The 17,178-nt window shown below is 43.9% G+C and overlaps 1 protein-coding gene across 3 annotated transcripts; it reads right to left on the reverse strand.

Moving 5' to 3' along the window:
* Positions 1 to 1,292: 1,292 nt before the first annotated feature.
* pm20d1.2 (peptidase M20 domain containing 1, tandem duplicate 2) lies at positions 1,293 to 12,807 on the reverse strand. 3 transcript variants are annotated; one of them, XM_061674210.1, is made up of 13 exons: positions 12,517 to 12,807; positions 12,304 to 12,390; positions 10,161 to 10,396; positions 4,051 to 4,137; positions 3,831 to 3,964; positions 3,634 to 3,753; positions 3,482 to 3,557; positions 3,353 to 3,414; positions 3,194 to 3,272; positions 3,039 to 3,110; positions 2,805 to 2,970; positions 2,637 to 2,736; positions 1,293 to 2,487 (listed from the first exon to the last, which is right to left on the reverse strand). In XM_061674210.1, exons 1-13 carry the CDS (start codon positions 12,686 to 12,688, stop codon positions 2,358 to 2,360), a joined length of 1,521 nt encoding a protein of 506 aa, XP_061530194.1. In that variant the 5' UTR covers positions 12,689 to 12,807; the 3' UTR covers positions 1,293 to 2,357. The 3 variants fall into 3 exon arrangements, with proteins under 3 accessions (XP_061530194.1, XP_061530104.1, XP_061530289.1); XM_061674120.1 differs by having other exon boundaries at positions 12,484 to 12,807; XM_061674305.1 differs by lacking the exon at positions 2,637 to 2,736 and having other exon boundaries at positions 2,389 to 2,487; positions 12,484 to 12,807.
* Between the last annotated feature and the right edge of the window lie 4,371 nt (positions 12,808 to 17,178).

A 17,178-nucleotide genomic window follows, 5' to 3' on the forward strand; every position in this document is an offset into this window, starting at 1 on the left:
TCATATACACTCTTATGCCATTTTTAAAAACTCTGTAAAATGAAAAAAAAAAAAAACTGTCTTGTAAATTTGGCACACAGCCCCTTCTTGATCCATCCTTATTGTGGTGGAGGGTTTTGTGTGTTCCAATGATCCTTTGAGCTAAATGCTAATCACAGATCACCCAAAACAAACACCATGATCAGACATAACAGTGTCCATATGTGCATTTAGCACCAGGACACTCTAGGTCACAGTTTGACGATCGACTTTGTAGTCGTGTCATCAGACTTGTGGCCGCATGTCTTGGACACTTGGGTGAAGAGATTGGTGGACGTGTCAACTGATCACCATCTGGTGGTGTGTTGCCTCCCATGGTGGAGAAAGATGCCGGTCCGACCTGGCAGGCCTAAGCGTGAGGATCTGTTGGGAACATCTGGCAGAGTACCCTGTCAGAAGAACTGTCAACTCTTGCCTCCGGCAGAACTTCGACCACATCCAAGTGGACCATGTTCCGTGCCTCAATTGTTGAGGGGTTAAACCGAAGCTGTGGTCATGAGGTGTTCGGTACCTGTCGTGGCGGTAATTTGCAAAATGATGCATAGTTCAAACATTAACACAGGAAAATAAAATTGTACTTAAATTATGATTACATTGAAATGTATTCCACAGAAACATTAAATAAAAGTCATACTCCAATAAATGTAGTATTGTATTGTAGTAGCAGCTAAAGCAGGGAAGCCCATACTTCCCTCTCCCCAGCCACTTTGCCCAGCTCTTCCAGGGAGATGCTGAGGCGTTTCCAGGCCAGCCAATCCTCCGAATCACGCACTTCCAGGTCTCACTGTCTTTGCCCACGTGAGCATTGAACTCCCCCAGCAGAACGAGGGAGTCTCCAGCAGCAGCGCGCTCCAGCACCCCCTCCAAAAATTCTAAAAAGGGTGGACGAGTGGAAGAGGGTCCAACCTCCCTCAAGAGTACTGGTACCCGAGCCAAGACTGTGTGTGGAAGCAAGCTCAACGATAGTTAGTCGGAACGTCTCAACCTTGCACACCAGTTCGGGCTCCTGCCCTGCCGGAGAGGTGACATTCCATGTCCCTCGCGCCAGCTTCTGTAGCCTGAGATAGAATCCCCAAGTTTCCCACCCACAAAAACAAAAGGTTCCCAGGGTCAGCAGCATTTAATACATAAATAAGTGAATAGTTTCCTGAAGTTTACCCAGTTTTAAATTGACCTCTAATTGGTCGTCAGATTAAAAAAAAAAAAAAAAAGAAAAAAGAGGCCAATGCCAATATATGTAAAAATGCCTAATATCGGCGCCGATAAACAGCCAAGCGAATAATTGGTCTATCCCTCGTAGTTATCGATTATTATGTAGTTTTCCTCTTACCTCACTGAAGCAGTCCGAGATGCCCAAGGTAGCTGGCTTTTTATGGTGGTGGATCTCACACTATACTGCTATCCAAATGTACGACAGTGCTGTTACAAGAAGCTGCAACCTCAAGCAAGTCTTCACCACCTCTTTTCCAGGAACAGTCCATCCATCTATTTTCCGTACCGCTTTATCCTCACAAGGGTCGCGGGCGTGCTGGAGCGTATCCCAGCTATCTTCGGGCGAGAGGCGGGGTACACCCTGAACTGGTCGCCAGCCAATCGCAGGGCACATATAAACAAACAACCATTCGCACACACATTCACACCTAAGGGCAATTTAGAGTCTTCAACCAACCTACCATGCACGTTTTTGGGATGTGGGAGGAAACTCTTTGCTCTACAAAGAAAGTCGAGTGTCTCAGTTTAAGACCCTAGTGAAGATAAGCGGTAAGAAAATGGATGGATGGTTTTACTTTTGAGAGACGAAGGGAAAGCTCGCCCAGTCAACAATGCAATGTGCCACCCGTTATGTTCAGCCGTTCAACTCTGCTTTTTATTTTAACATGTTTAACAGTGACCCAGTACTACAAAGGAGATGGAAAGTTAACATTCAGCGAGACAATTTCACCATGGAAACAACAAGAGTGAGTGACGGGCGAAGCAATTAGCCTGTTCACCGGTGAGATGTTCCAAACAGGTGTTTGATGAGCATTCCTCAACTTTCTCAGTCTTTTTTGCCACCTGTCCCAGCTTTTTTGGAACGTGTTGCAGCCATAAAATTCCAAGATTATTTGCTAAAAACAATAAAGTTGATCAGTTTGAACATTAAATATCTTGTCTTTGTAGTTTATTCAATTAAATATAGGTCGAACATGATTTGCAAATCGTTGTATTCTGTTTTTATTTATGTTTAACACAATGTCCCAACTTCATTGGAATTGGGGTTGTACATGTGTGCAATTTGGTTTTCAGTGAAAGGATATGATTTTGTTTCTTCCATTTGTTTAGAGTTCATGGACAGAGGTGTGAGGCTCAGGGAGTTTCCGAATGTCACAGTTTTGGATCAGTCTGGAGTAGAACAAAACAAGGTCCTCGTAGTTCTTTCTGGAAATCCTTTCATTTATGCCATGAAACCTAATAAGACGGGGAAAATACATCCCCTTTAAATCTGTCATGTCTATAAGATAAAACTCATTGTAGTTGTTACAAATAAATGGCATTGTTAATTCTGAGCTTTCAGTCATCATCAACAGCTTTGTTATGTTTCTATTAAGTCTTTTTACCTCTTTGCATCCCCTGGTTTAAACCACAAAGGGGCAAATCTGTAAATATCTTTGGTCAAATCTTTGAAGTGTCGACTGTCTGTGTTACCAACACAAATACCTGCACATTCAAACATTGAAATATACAGTTAAAGAATGTTGGATGCCCTGTTTCAATATGGCATTTACCTGGAGCGACTGATACTGTTGGAAACATGTCCAACACAGTTTTCTTGATGATCTGGAAGCCATAAGATTTGTCATCGGATGAACTGACTGGCAAAGGATCGAAGCCCTCAATGAGCTCAATCTTTACACGGTGGTCCCCAATTGTAAACTGGATGAGGTCCATGACCTAGAAAAAGTAATAATACATTTATTTGCTGCTGAAAATGCCTGCTGGAATTTTTTTTTACTGAATACCTCTTGTAATGACTGTGCTGTGTGGATTCGTAGATTCACATACGCTTCAGCAAGAGAAGGAATAACATTTAACTGCAAAAAGAAAAAAATTATTATTTTTTAAATTAATTTTGAAAATCACACTAAAGGATTGAGACTATTTCTACTGACTGTACCTTTACGCCTGCATTAAAGATTGTGACTGCAGTAGTAGTCCTTACAAAGGCATTTGAGTCTGGTTTTTGTTCAAGAAACCTGCGCCACAGCAGATGCTCATTCATTGCAAAAGTACTTTTTTTTTTTAAACTGATGAATACATAGAATGATGTAATTACCTGCCAACAAGTGGAGAAAACAGCCACAAATTTGAGAGTATGAACTTCAAAGGTAGCCCAAACTAAAATCACAAAAACAAAAGGTTTCATCCATATGAATGTTAACTAAGTAGTTGATTTTAAAGGTACCTTATGAGCTAGGTGTTCAAATGTTTCACGTTCAGGTCCATGACCAAATAACATGGGCATAGGGTTGTCCTCAAGTCTGAGGGATAACGTTCTTTAAGAAATGGCAGTGCAAAAATCTATCAGATTAAAAAGATAGCTATATAAAAAAAAACCTTTTGACTGCTGCAGCTAAGATCCCAATGCTGCTCTCCCTGGAAGGCATTGAAGCGTGGCCGGGAAGAGTGGACACACTCAGCTTTACAGTGGCAAGGCCCTTCTCACTTACACCAATTCTATACAAAACGTACATGCAAACAGATAAACTTTAATGTATAATAAAAAAAGTTTCATTTTGACGTCACATACTTACAAAGCAGCGGGTCCATCGAGACCGCTGATGACTCCATCGAGCACAGCGAGACCCTCGTCCAGGACAAACGCCAGTCGCACATTGCGCTGTTTTAGCAGTCGTACGATGTTCAAGGCTCCCTGGTAACCACTGACCTTGAAAAGACAGAAAAGACGACTACTTTATTGTAACACGATGAACCGCATCGACTTTTAAGTTTGTTTATGGAGAGGTAGGTTACTTCTTCATCATGGCCGAGACCAAGGTAAAATCCTCTACGTGGGGCATAGCCTTTAATCAGTAAGTATTCCAGGGCCTGAAGAATACCCTAGAAGACATAAGGAAATAATGATGAAGAGTGGTTGAATTCAGTTTGACAACAAACCTCCTGCCAAGGATGGGGAGCAGGGCCAAAAGGCATATGGAATATACGGAGCCGTGAAAATGTACCGTACTTTCTCGTGTATAATGCGTTTAATGATAATGCTTTTTTGAAATGCTTGACCGTTTCATTTTAATCCCATCCATCCATCCATTTTCTGAGCCGCTTCTCCTCACTAGGGTCGCGGGCGTGCTGGAGCCTATCCCAGCTATCATCGGGGAGGAGGCGGGGTACACCCTGAACTGGTTGCCAGCCAATCGCAGGGCACAAACAAACCTCCTGGAAACCGTCACCTTACCGTGGTGGAGAGGTTTGTGTGTCCCAATGATCCTAGGAGCTAAGTTGTCTGGGGCTTCACGCCCCTGGTAGGGTCACCCATGGCAAACCGGTCCAAGGTTTGGGACCAGACAAAGCACGGCTAAAAGACCCCTATAATGCAAACTATGAATGGATCTAGGTTTCCCTTGACCGGACGCGGGTCACCGGGGCCCCCCTCTGGAGCCAGGCCTGGAGGTGGGGCTCGAAGGCGAGCGCCTGGTGGCCGGGTCTGCACCCATGGGGCCCGGCCGGGCACAGCCCGAAAGGGTAATGTAGGTCCCCCTTCCCATGAGGTCACCACCTGTGGGAGGGGCCATAGGGGTCGGGTGCAGTGCGAACTGGGCGGTGGCCGAAGGCAGGGACCTTGGCGATCCGATCGCCGGCTACAGAAGCTGGCTCTATGGACGTGGAATGTCACCTCTCTGTCAGGGAAGGAGCCCAAGCTGGTGTGTGAGGACGAGAAGTTCCGACTAGATATAGTCGGACTCGCCTCCACACACAGCTTGGGATCTGGTACCAGTCCTCTCGAGAGGGGTTGGACTCTCGTCCACTCTGGAGTTGCCCACGGTGAGAGGCGCCGAGCAGGTGTGGGTATACTTATTGCCCCCCGGCTCGGCGCCTGTACGTTGGGGTTCACCCCGGTGGACAAGAGTGTAGCCTCCCTCCGCCTTAGGGTGGGGGGGACGGGTCCTGACTGTTGTTTGTGCCTATGCACCAAACAGCAGTTCAGAGTACCCACCCTTTTTGGAGTCCATGGAGGGGGTGCTGGAGAGCGCTCCCGCTGGGGAATCCATCGTTTTGCTGGGGGACTTCAATGCTCACATGGGCAATGACAGTGAGACCTGGAAGGGCGTGATTGGGAGGAACACCCCCCCCACTCCCCCCACTCTGATCAGAACCCGAGCGGTGTTCTGTTACTGGACTTCTGTGCTCATCACAGATTGTCAATAACGAACACCATGTTCAAGCATAAGGGTGTCCACACCTGCACTAGGCACCAGGACACCCGAGGTCATAGTTCGATGATCGACTTTGTGGTCATCGACCGCATGTCTTGGACACTCGGGTGACGAGAGGGGCGGAACTATCAACTGATCACCACATGGTTGTGAGTTGGCTCCGATGGTGGGGAAAGATGCCGGTCCGACGTGGCAGGCCCAAACGTATTGTGAGGGTCTGCTGGGAACATCTGTCAGAATCCCTTGTCAGAAGGAGTTTCAACTCCCACCTCCGACAGAACTTTGCTCATGTTCCGGATGAACCGGGGGACACAGAGTCCAAGTGGACCATGTTCTGCGCCTCCATTGCTGAGGCGGCCGACCGGAGCTGTGGCCTTAAGGTGGTCGGTGCCTGTCGTGGCGGCAATCCCCGAACCCGTTGGTGGACATCAACGGTGAGGGATGCTGTCAAGCTGAAGAAGGAGTCCTATCGGGCGTTTTTGGCCTGTGGGATTCCTGAAGCAGCTGATGGGTACCGGCTGGCCAAGGGTAATGCAGCTTTGGTGGTCGCTGAAGCAAAAACCCAGGTATGAGGCCATGGAGAAAGACTTCCAGACGGCTTCGAGGAAATTCTGGTCCACCATCCGGCATCTCAGGAGGGGAAAGCAGTGCACCATCAACACTGTGTATAGTGGGGATGGGGCGCTGCTGACCTTGACTGGGGACATTATGAGGCTTCGAAGACCTCCTCAATTCCACCGACACGCCTTCCCATGAGGAACCAGAGTCTGGGTTCTCAAAGGCAGGCTGTCCTATGTCTGGGTTTGAAGTCACCAAGTTGGTTAAAAGGCTCCTCGGTGGCAAGGCCCCGGGGGTGGATGAGATTCACTCAGAGTTCCTAAAGGCTCTGGAGGTTGTGGGGCTGTCTTGGTTGACACGCCCCTGCAACATCGCGTGGACATCGGGGACAGTGCCTCTGGATTGGCAGACTGGGGTGGTGATCCCCCTTTTTAAGATGGCGGACCGGAGGGTGTGTTCAAATTACAGGGGAATCACACTCCTCAGCCTCCCTGGTAAGGTCTATTCAGGGGTGCTGTAGAGAAGGGTTCATTGGGCAGTCGAATCTCAGACTCAGGAGGAGCAGTGTGGTTTTCGTCCTGGCCATGGAACAGTGGACCAGCTGTACACCCTCGGCAGTTTTCCCAACCAGTCTACATGTGTTTTGTGGATTTGGAGAAGGCGTTCGACCGTGTCCCTCGGGGGGTGCTTCGGGAGTATGGGGTACCGAACCCCCTGATACGGGCTGTTCAGTCCCTTTATGACCGGAGTCAGAATTTGGTCCGCATATCCGGCAGTAAATCGGACTCGTTTCCAGTGAGGGTTGGACTCCGCCAAGACTGCCCTTTGTCACCGATTCTGTTCATAACTTTTATGGACAGAATTTCAAGGCACAGCCAAGGCGTAGAGGTGGTCCGGTTTGGTGGCCTCAGTGTTGCATCTCTGATTTTTGCAGATGATGTGGTTCTGTTGCTTCATCAAGCCGTGATCTCCAACTCTCACTGGAGCAGTTCACAGCTGAGTGTGAAGCGTCTGGGATGAGAATCAGCACCACCAAATCTGAGACCATGGTCCTCAGTCAAAAAAGGGTGGCGTGCCCTCTCCGGGTCGGGGATGAGATCCTGCCCCAAGTGGAGGAGTTCAAGTTTCTTGGGGTCTTGTTCAAGAGTGAGGGAAGAATGGAACAGGAGATCGACAGGCGGATCGGTGCAGCATCAGCAGTGATGCGGAGTTTGTATTGATCTGTTGTGGTAAAGAAGGCGCTAAGCCGAAAGGCGAAGCTCTCGATTTACCGGTCGATCTACGTTCCTACCCTCACCTATGGTCACGAGCTGTGGGTCGTGACCGAAAGAACAAGATCCCGGATACAAATGGCCGAAATGAGTTTCGTCCGCAACGTGTCCGGGCTCTCCCTTAGAGATAGGGTGAGAAGCTCGGTCATCAGGGAGGATCTCAGAGTAGAGCCGCTGCTCCTCCACATCGAGAGGAGCCAGATGAGGTGGCTGGGGCATATGATTCGGATGCCTCCCGGACGCCTCCCTGGTGAGGTGAAGTGGCTGGGGAGAGGGCAGTCTGGGCGTCCCTGCTAAAGCTACTGCCCCCAAGACCCGACCTCGGATAAGCGGTATAAAATGGATGTATGGATGGATTTTTTTCTAATTTATAGAGATGACATACCAAGAAAAATTGTGCAACAGAAGCCTGCAGATGACTATTGGGGGGTGATTGAAAAGAAACTCCCTATTTTTAAGTACTTTATTTCTTAACTATAATTAGTCGACTGAACATGAGAAGACTGCGTATTGCATGGAGTTTTATTGAAAATTCGGTATGGCCACAAGTTTCTCAAGCCGCCTTGGAACCGCATTAACTGATTTCACAAGGAACTCTCGTATTCGCCCTTCAGGTTATTCCAAAGTCGTTCGTTTGGTAGAATAGACTTGCTCCTTTAACCAACCCCACTGAAAAAAGTCGCAGCGTGTTAAGTTAGGACTTGTGGCTGGCCACTCATACACCCAAAAAATTTTGGGAAAAACATTACAACATATGAATAAATTATAAGTATTTTAAAATAGGGAGTTACTTTTCAATCACCCTGCAGATGTGATTTATTAGCTGGAAAATGCAAGAGGGAAACAGCCTGAAGCCTCACACAGTTCCACTACAAATTTGAGAACAATCCATCAAAAATACATATTTATGCTTATGCAAGACAGACAAACTTGCTTTCCCTATAATTATAAGTGTTACAAGTGACAATATTCAGTCATTATATATATGAAACTATATCACGTAATTAACTTAGATTTATTTTTTCAAGGTACTGTGTGCCACCCAGTGGATAACCAAGGAAACGCAGCATAGTGGAGCGCTCATTGCTCATGGTCAGTACAAAATACAGGTACGTTTTTCATACATAAAGCATGATGTCACCGTTTTTGTATTCATGCTTATAATATTTTCTTATTATATATTTTGCACATAATGTTCTTGTAGTAGGTGGCACGGTGGATAACTGGCTACCACGTCTGCATCACAGGTCTGAGGGGGTTCAAATCCTGGCCTCGCCAGTGTGGAGTTTGCATGTTCTCCCCGGGTGTCCTCCCACATCCCAAAAATATGCAAGGTAGGTTAATTGAAAACTCTGAATTGCCTATAGGTGAATGTGAGTGTAAGTGGTTGTTTGTTTTTACGTGGACTGCGATTTGCTGGCGACCAGTTCAGGGTGTACCCCACCTCTTGCCCCGAGTCAGCTGAGATAGGCGCCACCACACTCGCGATAAGGATAAGCGGTACAGCAAATGGATGGATGGATGTTCTTGTAGTGCATAAAGTCAGACTTCCTTGAACGTTTGTCTAATGAAGTTATCTGAACTAGACTCCTTGAATTCAGAAAAAAAAAAAAAACGAGAAGCATGATAAGAGGTAAGCTTCAAAACGAAGTATTTTTACTTCTTAGTATGTGGTTTTCATCCAGTAGATGTCTTATATGTAAGACTGAAATGGAATTCATAGCAGGCCAGAATCACATGAACAACTTTGAAAGCACTTTATTCCCCTCCGAAACCAATCATCAAAAGGGGGGAAACATTTTCAGGGGCACTTTTGCCACTCCTAGCGTACTGATGGCCGCTACGAGAGCACTTTTTGACACTTCTGAAGCCACATTTTTCTGCTCCAAGGGCACTTTTTCCTGCTTTACACAAAGGGGCACTTACGATAAAAAAGGGAGGGTGTGGGAAGATCAATCAGAGCAAAGCTTTTCCATATTTAACATAAAATAACAGCGGTCTGCTCAGAGCAAAGTTTATTAATGAGAACTCTGTCAGTCTCAAATGCCAGGCTGAAAAGACCAACTACAATCGCTTGAGAAGGGGCCTTCTGAGCATTTTTAACCCATATTTTCTCACAAACCTGATAAAAGAACATGAAGGATTATAAAGAATTAAAAAAAAATTGAATAATGGAGGAGGGCCTTTAATAAATAAAAATCACCATTTAATAACTCGGGTTTAGAATCTCTGGCATGAAGCCGATTCGCTACATATCTCGAAACACAGTTAGCTCACCCTATTTTCAAACACGTAAAAGACCCCTTAACCCTTTGTCTTTCTCTCTGCAATTGGCTGGCGACCTGTTCAGGGTGTACACCGCCTCTCGCCCGAAGATAGCTGGGATAGGCTCCAGCACGCCCGCGACCCGAGTGAGGATAAAGCGGTACAGAAAATGGATGGATGGATGGTTGTCTTTTTCTGATATTTAAATTTCTTTGATGATCTTAAAAATTAAAGTGGAAAAGGAATTTGAGAATGGGGCAAATATTTTTCACGGCACTGTATATAGTAACAGTGAACACAAAATAAGAATTTCAACATGACGTCACAACTTCTTTCCGGTGGCAAAAGCTGAAGCAATCTGATGGCTATTCTTCCTGGAAGGCACTCTTGCTATCGTATCTGTACAACCCTTTACGCTAGATGAATTTTTATTTCTCTTTTTCGGGGGGGTGTCTATCTGGAGGCACCACTCCAAGCATAGTTTTTTGTCATCATTTCAGTTCAGGTCAACGGTAGTCACTCACATTCTGCCACCCAGAAGTATCCTGGCCCATATTGTTTACAACCGTTCTGCAATGTCCTATACGGCTTCTCTCACCATTAAAGAGCTCTTGTCATCTATCGTCCCTCGACCATAGATGAAACCATCTATCTCCTGGGCAGAAAAAGGCGGAGCCACCCAGCCATCTGACTCTGTAGCAGGCACCACATCGATATGAGCCAACAGCAGGTACGGCACCAGGTCAAGCTGCGATCCTGGGACCCAAAACAGGTGGCTGTAGTTGGCCACCAGTTCATGGTGTACTAAGCCTGAGGTAAAAAGTGTCGGGAAGGCTGACAAGGGGAGAGAAGGAACACAGAGAATGGTGAAACAAACAACTGCATTTACTTTTTAATTTTCAAAAGGATAAAGAATTTTGATTGGTCAAGTCGAATATATCTTTGTTCATCTATCTATGCCACAGGTGTCAAACTCAAGGTCTGGGGACCATATGTGTCCTTCCATATGATTTATGTGGAGCGCTAAAGCAAATCATGTACAGTGGAACCTCGATAAAATGGACCCTGATAAAATGGATATCGGATAAAACGGACCGTTGGGACTGAACAATGTGTCCATGAATAGTTTTAAAGTACCCTCGACAAAGTCTGTTAGTTCCAGAATGGGCCGCTGTTGTTTACCGGCTCTGTGGCGCAATGCAGGCAGAGAATGGGACTGACGTATTTCCGGGTCACAAATACAATATGACGAGATTCAATTCCAAAACGTGTGCCTGCCGTGCCTCCATGGCGACCATGTTGAATGTGAGGCATGGACGAGGCGGCCATGTCATGATGGTTATATCTATTGTGCGTAGAGCGCAAGAGAAAGAGAGAGCAGCATGGTGGCAGTGTTAACTCCAAGGAATACAAAACAATCCACGGTGATTACCACAATGATGTGTTACTCAAGTTCACCAATCAAAAGACAAGAAATTCACGTCGGGCTTCGCGGGCCAATCAAAGTGAGTTGTGACAGCCGCACCAGACTCGTGTTTACATTACAGACTACGATAACAACAGCTTTAACATGCAGCGTAGTTTTGTCACTGCCCAAACCTGGTAATTTCAGCCCACTTCTAACTTGAGAAAACACCTTGCAGTAAGTTGCAGATGTTTTTGCTATTGTTTTGGCTGTGCAACATAAGCCCCATTTCTCTCTCTCACACACACTTTATCAAGAAGTCTGGTCAGCAAACAGCTTCTTCATTCAGTCATTTTAGTGGATAAAGCAAATGTTTCTATAAAGCTCTATGCATGTTGTTGTTGATTTTTTTCCACTTAAAAATTGAAATGGTGGCAGGTGCGTGTGGACTCCCATGGAACAGGGGTTTCAATGTGATCTGTTCCTTCTGAACACAGCCACATGCCAGTTGTAAGAGAGAGTGCATCTTTGTGCAACCGGTTTTATTTTTATTTAAAGTTTATTTAACTCGGTAAAATACCTGTTAATACAGAACACATCTTTTGCAATGGTGACCTGGCCAAGAAAGCAGCAAGTTAGACGTCTAGTCCAAGTCAATAACATTCAAGTTTATTTCAGTTGTTTATTTCCACATTCCCTCTCAAAAAGAAACAAAAAATAAATCAGTTTAGTTGTACAAATTGTAGAAAGGTCACATTAATGGTGGAAACCCCTTTTGAAATGATTTATCTCGGTCGTAAAAAAAACTTTCAACACAAAAACCTGGCATTTGAAAAAGGGCCATGTTCCTGTTTTTTTTTTTTGTTAATCTGTTAAGCCGACAGTATTGTGGTGTTTAACAAGTGACAACAATATCGTATACGACCATTTCTTGGAGCTGAATGTGCCTTGATTTGTTATATAGTGTAGTTTATTTTCCACTGATGCCTTTCTTACTCTTCCTGGAGGAATTATATGGAGGACTACTTTTTACTTTGACTTCAGTCATATTATTCTATAGTAACAGTACTCTTACTTGAGTACAATATTTGGCTTACTGTACCCACCTCTGGTAACAAGTAAACAGATCGTGTTAAGTTTTTGTTCGGTGGTGTTCTGTGATATTTTTCTTCTGAAGATGGGTGCGTTGGCTCAAAAAGGGTTGGGAAAACACTCAGCTAATCAACAGCTGTTAGCTTGTATGTACAGTAAGAATACAGTGCAGCACTGTGATGCGTTTGTCGGTTCCTGTTGTGGTGAACGGTGCTTTTTCCTCCGAAGATTAAAAAAAAAATACCTCTTCGGAGAAACGAGTTGAAGTGAAGAAGTGCAGTCGTGTTGCTCTCCGTGGGTGAAAAAGACACAGTGGGGATGCGAATGGCCTCTGAAAAGAAGAAGGGAGAAAGTAGCGAACAGGTAGGAAGCATTTTACTCGAGCTTTGTTGAATTAATTGCTTGTTTAAAATGGTGCCGGTACCCTTAAAGAGAGTTAGCAGCTCCTCTCGCTTACGGTGGTCTATATCAAGTGAAATATCACTCGGCGTTTCCCAGCGTGCGAGTTGAAGTCCTGCATTGACGTCCAGGGACAGAGTCCTGATCGACGCTATCGTAACCAAGATGAAAACAACAATGAAGCCAGTGCCTATTATGATCTTCAAAAACTTGATCATTATCAGGTTCATCCGGGGAATAAAAGTGTAACTCCTGAATTCCAATTGCGGTTTTTTTTTTCTGGAGAGTTGTGGATAATGCGTTGGAAATGTAAACTCCGCTCCAGCGTGAAGCGGTTTACGGTTGACGTCCTGACGCCAACACGCATGCTTTACATAATGACGTCACACGCAATGCACCGTCAACGCGGAAGCAAAATGGAATAGAACACTCAATTTGGGAATATTAATGACTGACTTGCTACTTTTATTTTTAGTTTCATTATTTTTTATTTTCATTATAAATGCAATTTGAGAATTACACTTACAAACTACGACACAACATATACCCAACTCACATCTATATTTCACGATTTCTTGATGTTGATGACAAATGTTCCCTTTTTAAAGCAAAACCTAAAAAGTGTGACTCATTTATTTTATGGTTGCCCCATTAGTGCTACATTGTGGAAAGAATTCCTCGTGACTGTTGTGCAGGTGTTATCTGCAACTAATGGAACCGTTTGTTGGAGGTTATTGCTGTCAAAGGAGGGGCAACCAGTAATTAGTAAATCCAAAGCTTCACATATTTTTACTACCCTCTACTGTGACATTTACTGTACATTTTGTGTTACTTTTCAGCAAAAACACAGGAGCATATAATTGTTTGTGTGGTATCAGTTTTGGAAAACTTTGTCAATTGTTGTGACTTAGATAAAGATCAGATCACATTGTATTACCAATTTATGCAGAAATCCAGCTAATTCCAAAGGGTGGACATACTATTGAAACTGTCTGTCTGCCAGCCAATGAATTACTTGACATATAATATGGATGACAGTACCTACTCATTCTGTCATGATATAGTTATTTTCCTGTAACATAATTCAAAGCGCCCCAATATTCTTCTAATGTTGGATGGTTAAACATACAGTAGGTAAAACAAGTCATTTAAAAAGAATTGTAAATTTGTGCTGTGGATCCCTGACTGAGGCTGGAGCGATTATGATTGTAGAGCTGTGAATGGGACATGACAACTAAACCTCCAAAGTCATGCAGATCTTATTACCTTTGATGATATTACATTAATCAATATTTGCATTGTCCATGAATAAACACATAATTTTATGACTTGCAAACTTGTCTGAATCTTGATCATACAAAAACACAGTGACGCAGAACATCCCTTTTATTAAAAAATAATTACAATAAAAGTAAGATTTGGGCAGCATCATATGTCGTGTAGCACACAGCATGAAGCAAAACATACAGTACAACTGAACAAATGTTTACAGTTACACACACTTCAGTTGAAAAAGATAGAAATTATGTTTCTTGTTCACTAAAAGGTTTCCAATGAACATTCTAGTCCGTTCTAGTCTCTTGTCTCTGCCTCCTTGTCGTCTATCCTGCGGAGGAGCTTGTCCATGAGTGCTGCAGGAGGACTAAATAAGTATTCTTCAACAAAAATGAGGAATAAAATGACAAAACCCTGACTGGTGTTTTTGGCTATCTTATATAAACAGTGCCCAGGTCTGCTTGTTGGCTTGCTTGTCCACAAATGGAGACAGATCCAATATAGACACACACATGACTGCATTCCCCTACTTCAACTCTTCAAGCACCACCACAGTTTGAGCTTTAAGTGTGACTGAACAACCTGAAAATTACTGACCCTGCTGGACTCAGACCAATTCTCCTGCACATTGCTCTTGTTCAGCTCACTGGCTACACTAATATCGGCGAACCGATATGTATTGTTCAAAGTACTCACTGTAAGAGAACTAGTACAGAAATGTAAATCCAAGAGTGAGGTCTGCTTACCATTAAGCCTTATCGACACTGTACCTCTACTGGCGATGCTCTACTGCTGTGATTCTCAAAGTGGGGCACAGGTAGTACTCTAGTCATAGTGCAAAACAGTGGTTCTAAACTGGTGTGTCGGAACCCAAAAGTAGGTCGGGGATACATTTGGGTGGGTTGCGGACAACTAGTAAAAAATAATTACATGTATATTTATTTTGAATTTTCCACTACAGTACAGAGACGTATAAAGTTCCCATATGGAACATTTTAGGTATAGAACAGGAAGTGTAGATGCCTTGTGCTTTAGCCACTAGTTTACTCTGTAAACAAATACAGTGCAGCTCAACGTCTGGCTCGCAGATGTCATAATGAGCAATATGCCTTTGGTGGTACATCAAATTCATTTGAAACAGCTTTTGAAAATATAATATACTCTACATGTGTTGTCAGCTGCTATTTTTAAACAAAACATGTTCCTAATTGTTCTTATATAAAAGTGGGTCAAGACTTCACAACAAAAGGAAAATGCAGGTCCCAGGGTGATAACAGTTGAGAACCACTGGTATAAAACACTAGCTGAAGCCTCGAGAGAGAGAATCCGCTACGTGTCTAATGCAAAACGAAATTTGTTTACACAACTGCTCGTCTAAGGCCTGGTACACACATAAGGCTTTTTTAAATATTAAAAGATTATTTTTATCTGTGACAGACCCATTTCCATCCATCCATTTTCTGTACCGCTTATCCTCACAAGGGTCGCGGGCTTGCCGGAGCCTATGCCAGCTATCTTCGGGCGGGAGGCAAGGTACACCCTGAACTGGTCGCCAGCCAATCGCAGGGGAAATATAAACAGACAACCATTCGCACTCACATTCACATCTACGAGCAATTTAGAGTCGTCAATCAACCTACTACGCATGTTTTTGGGATGTGGGAGGAAACCGGAGTGCCCAGAGAAAACCCACGCAGGCACAGGGAGAAAGTGCAAACTCCACACAGGCGAAGCAGGGATTTGAATCCCAGTCCTCAGAACTGTGACGCAGATGTGCTAACCAGTCGACCACCGTGCCGCTCTGTGACAGACCCCACACATAAAAATAAAAAATCAGGCATTTAGCAGACATTTGACATTTGTTTTTGTTTACTGCCGCTTTGTTGTTCCTCAGTAAGATTGCGTCTTTGATTGGCCACATTCATATTCGCGTCACAGTTCACGGAGTCATGAAGACTGTAAATATTTACATTCTTTATTTAAGATTTGTCCGACCTGTTTCGGATCCTAAAATCAAAACGAATCCACTCTTAACATTCTTATATCTTCTTATAAGTTCTTATAAGACAAAATTGTCTGGCGTTTGACGTGTTTGGTTGGGAAGGGGCAAAATCGGCACAAAATAGGCCGATTGCCTTTATGTGTGTACCAGGTCAAAGTTCAAGTAAATATTAGCTAATTTAATATAGCCTACCACCACTAGTTGGAATGAATTGTAATCCCTCTACAGGTGGTGAAGGATAGACACAGACGCTGGGGCACTTTCAATCGCTTTATTGAACAAATGGCAACAAAATAAACACGGGACAAGCACATTCATAGGCCACAACTGACGCCCAGAGGCACTTTACACCAGACTATCCTAAACCAACAACAGAGAACTCTCTCTCACTCACATGCTCATTTACTGACTTCCACATCACTCAACTTTTAACGGCACACACAGTCAAAGTCACAGATAATACAGTGTAAAATGTGAGGATGGCGACCCCAAGCGGACAAAAATAATACCTGCACCTCACTTGCATATTTTGTATTTGTATTATGCATACAGCTTTAAAATAGATGTAAATAATAAAATATGTTGATAGTTAGCAGATTGTCACGTATCGGAGGTTCTGGAACGTAACCCTCATGGTAAAGAAGGGACCACATATCTTTCATGACGTCAGTCCTGGAACTTCTTTGACACACGTCGTATACTTCATTTCACAAATGATTCTCTGACTAGGAGAATATAGTGAAAATGTAAAAGTGTTGTGAGCACCTTGAAGTTAGAAAAGTTAAGCATGTAAATAATATTTCGAGAACAAGGTCTCCTCATGTTGACTGTCCACTGTGTGTCCAATGGCTTTAGACCCTACATGACATGCTAGAGGGATTTCACATAGGAATAGAAAGCCATATGACACAGTTGTGGGCTCATTTGGATGACAAGATGGAGTGCTGCTGCAGTAAGAGCTTGGAAACAAAAAGAGGTAAAATGAGGGGCAGGTTGCTGACAACATTCCGGATTTAAAACTCACATAAGCATGAATAATTAAACAAAGAAACTGCGAGTCTTCATAAACCCTGGGGAACTAGCACTCTCCTAGAAAATTTTACTTTTCAGAGGACACACTAAAATAAAATGACCCCTACCCGATGTTTGAACCTTACAGCAGCATATCGTGGGAGTGATTTAAATCCCTAAGCAGGCAAAACTAATCTTTGATATAAGATGCTGTATGCAAGGTGCCATTTTGATCACAATTGTTTTCCTCCTCTATCTGAAAGTGTGAAATCACCATACCACTAACCTCAATGCAACGGATTACTAGAGCATACAGCTATGTAAAATAATTAAATTCATCCAATTAGCATCATTTGTAATGGAGGTGGAAGTTGTGGGAATGGTTGAAATGTGCTGAAAATAATAAAAATGACCACATGCTCATATAGAGTG

Source organism: Phycodurus eques, chromosome 1 (genome assembly GCF_024500275.1).
Source record: "Phycodurus eques isolate BA_2022a chromosome 1, UOR_Pequ_1.1, whole genome shotgun sequence".
In the NCBI taxonomy this organism is placed as follows: domain Eukaryota; kingdom Metazoa; phylum Chordata; class Actinopteri; order Syngnathiformes; family Syngnathidae; genus Phycodurus; species Phycodurus eques.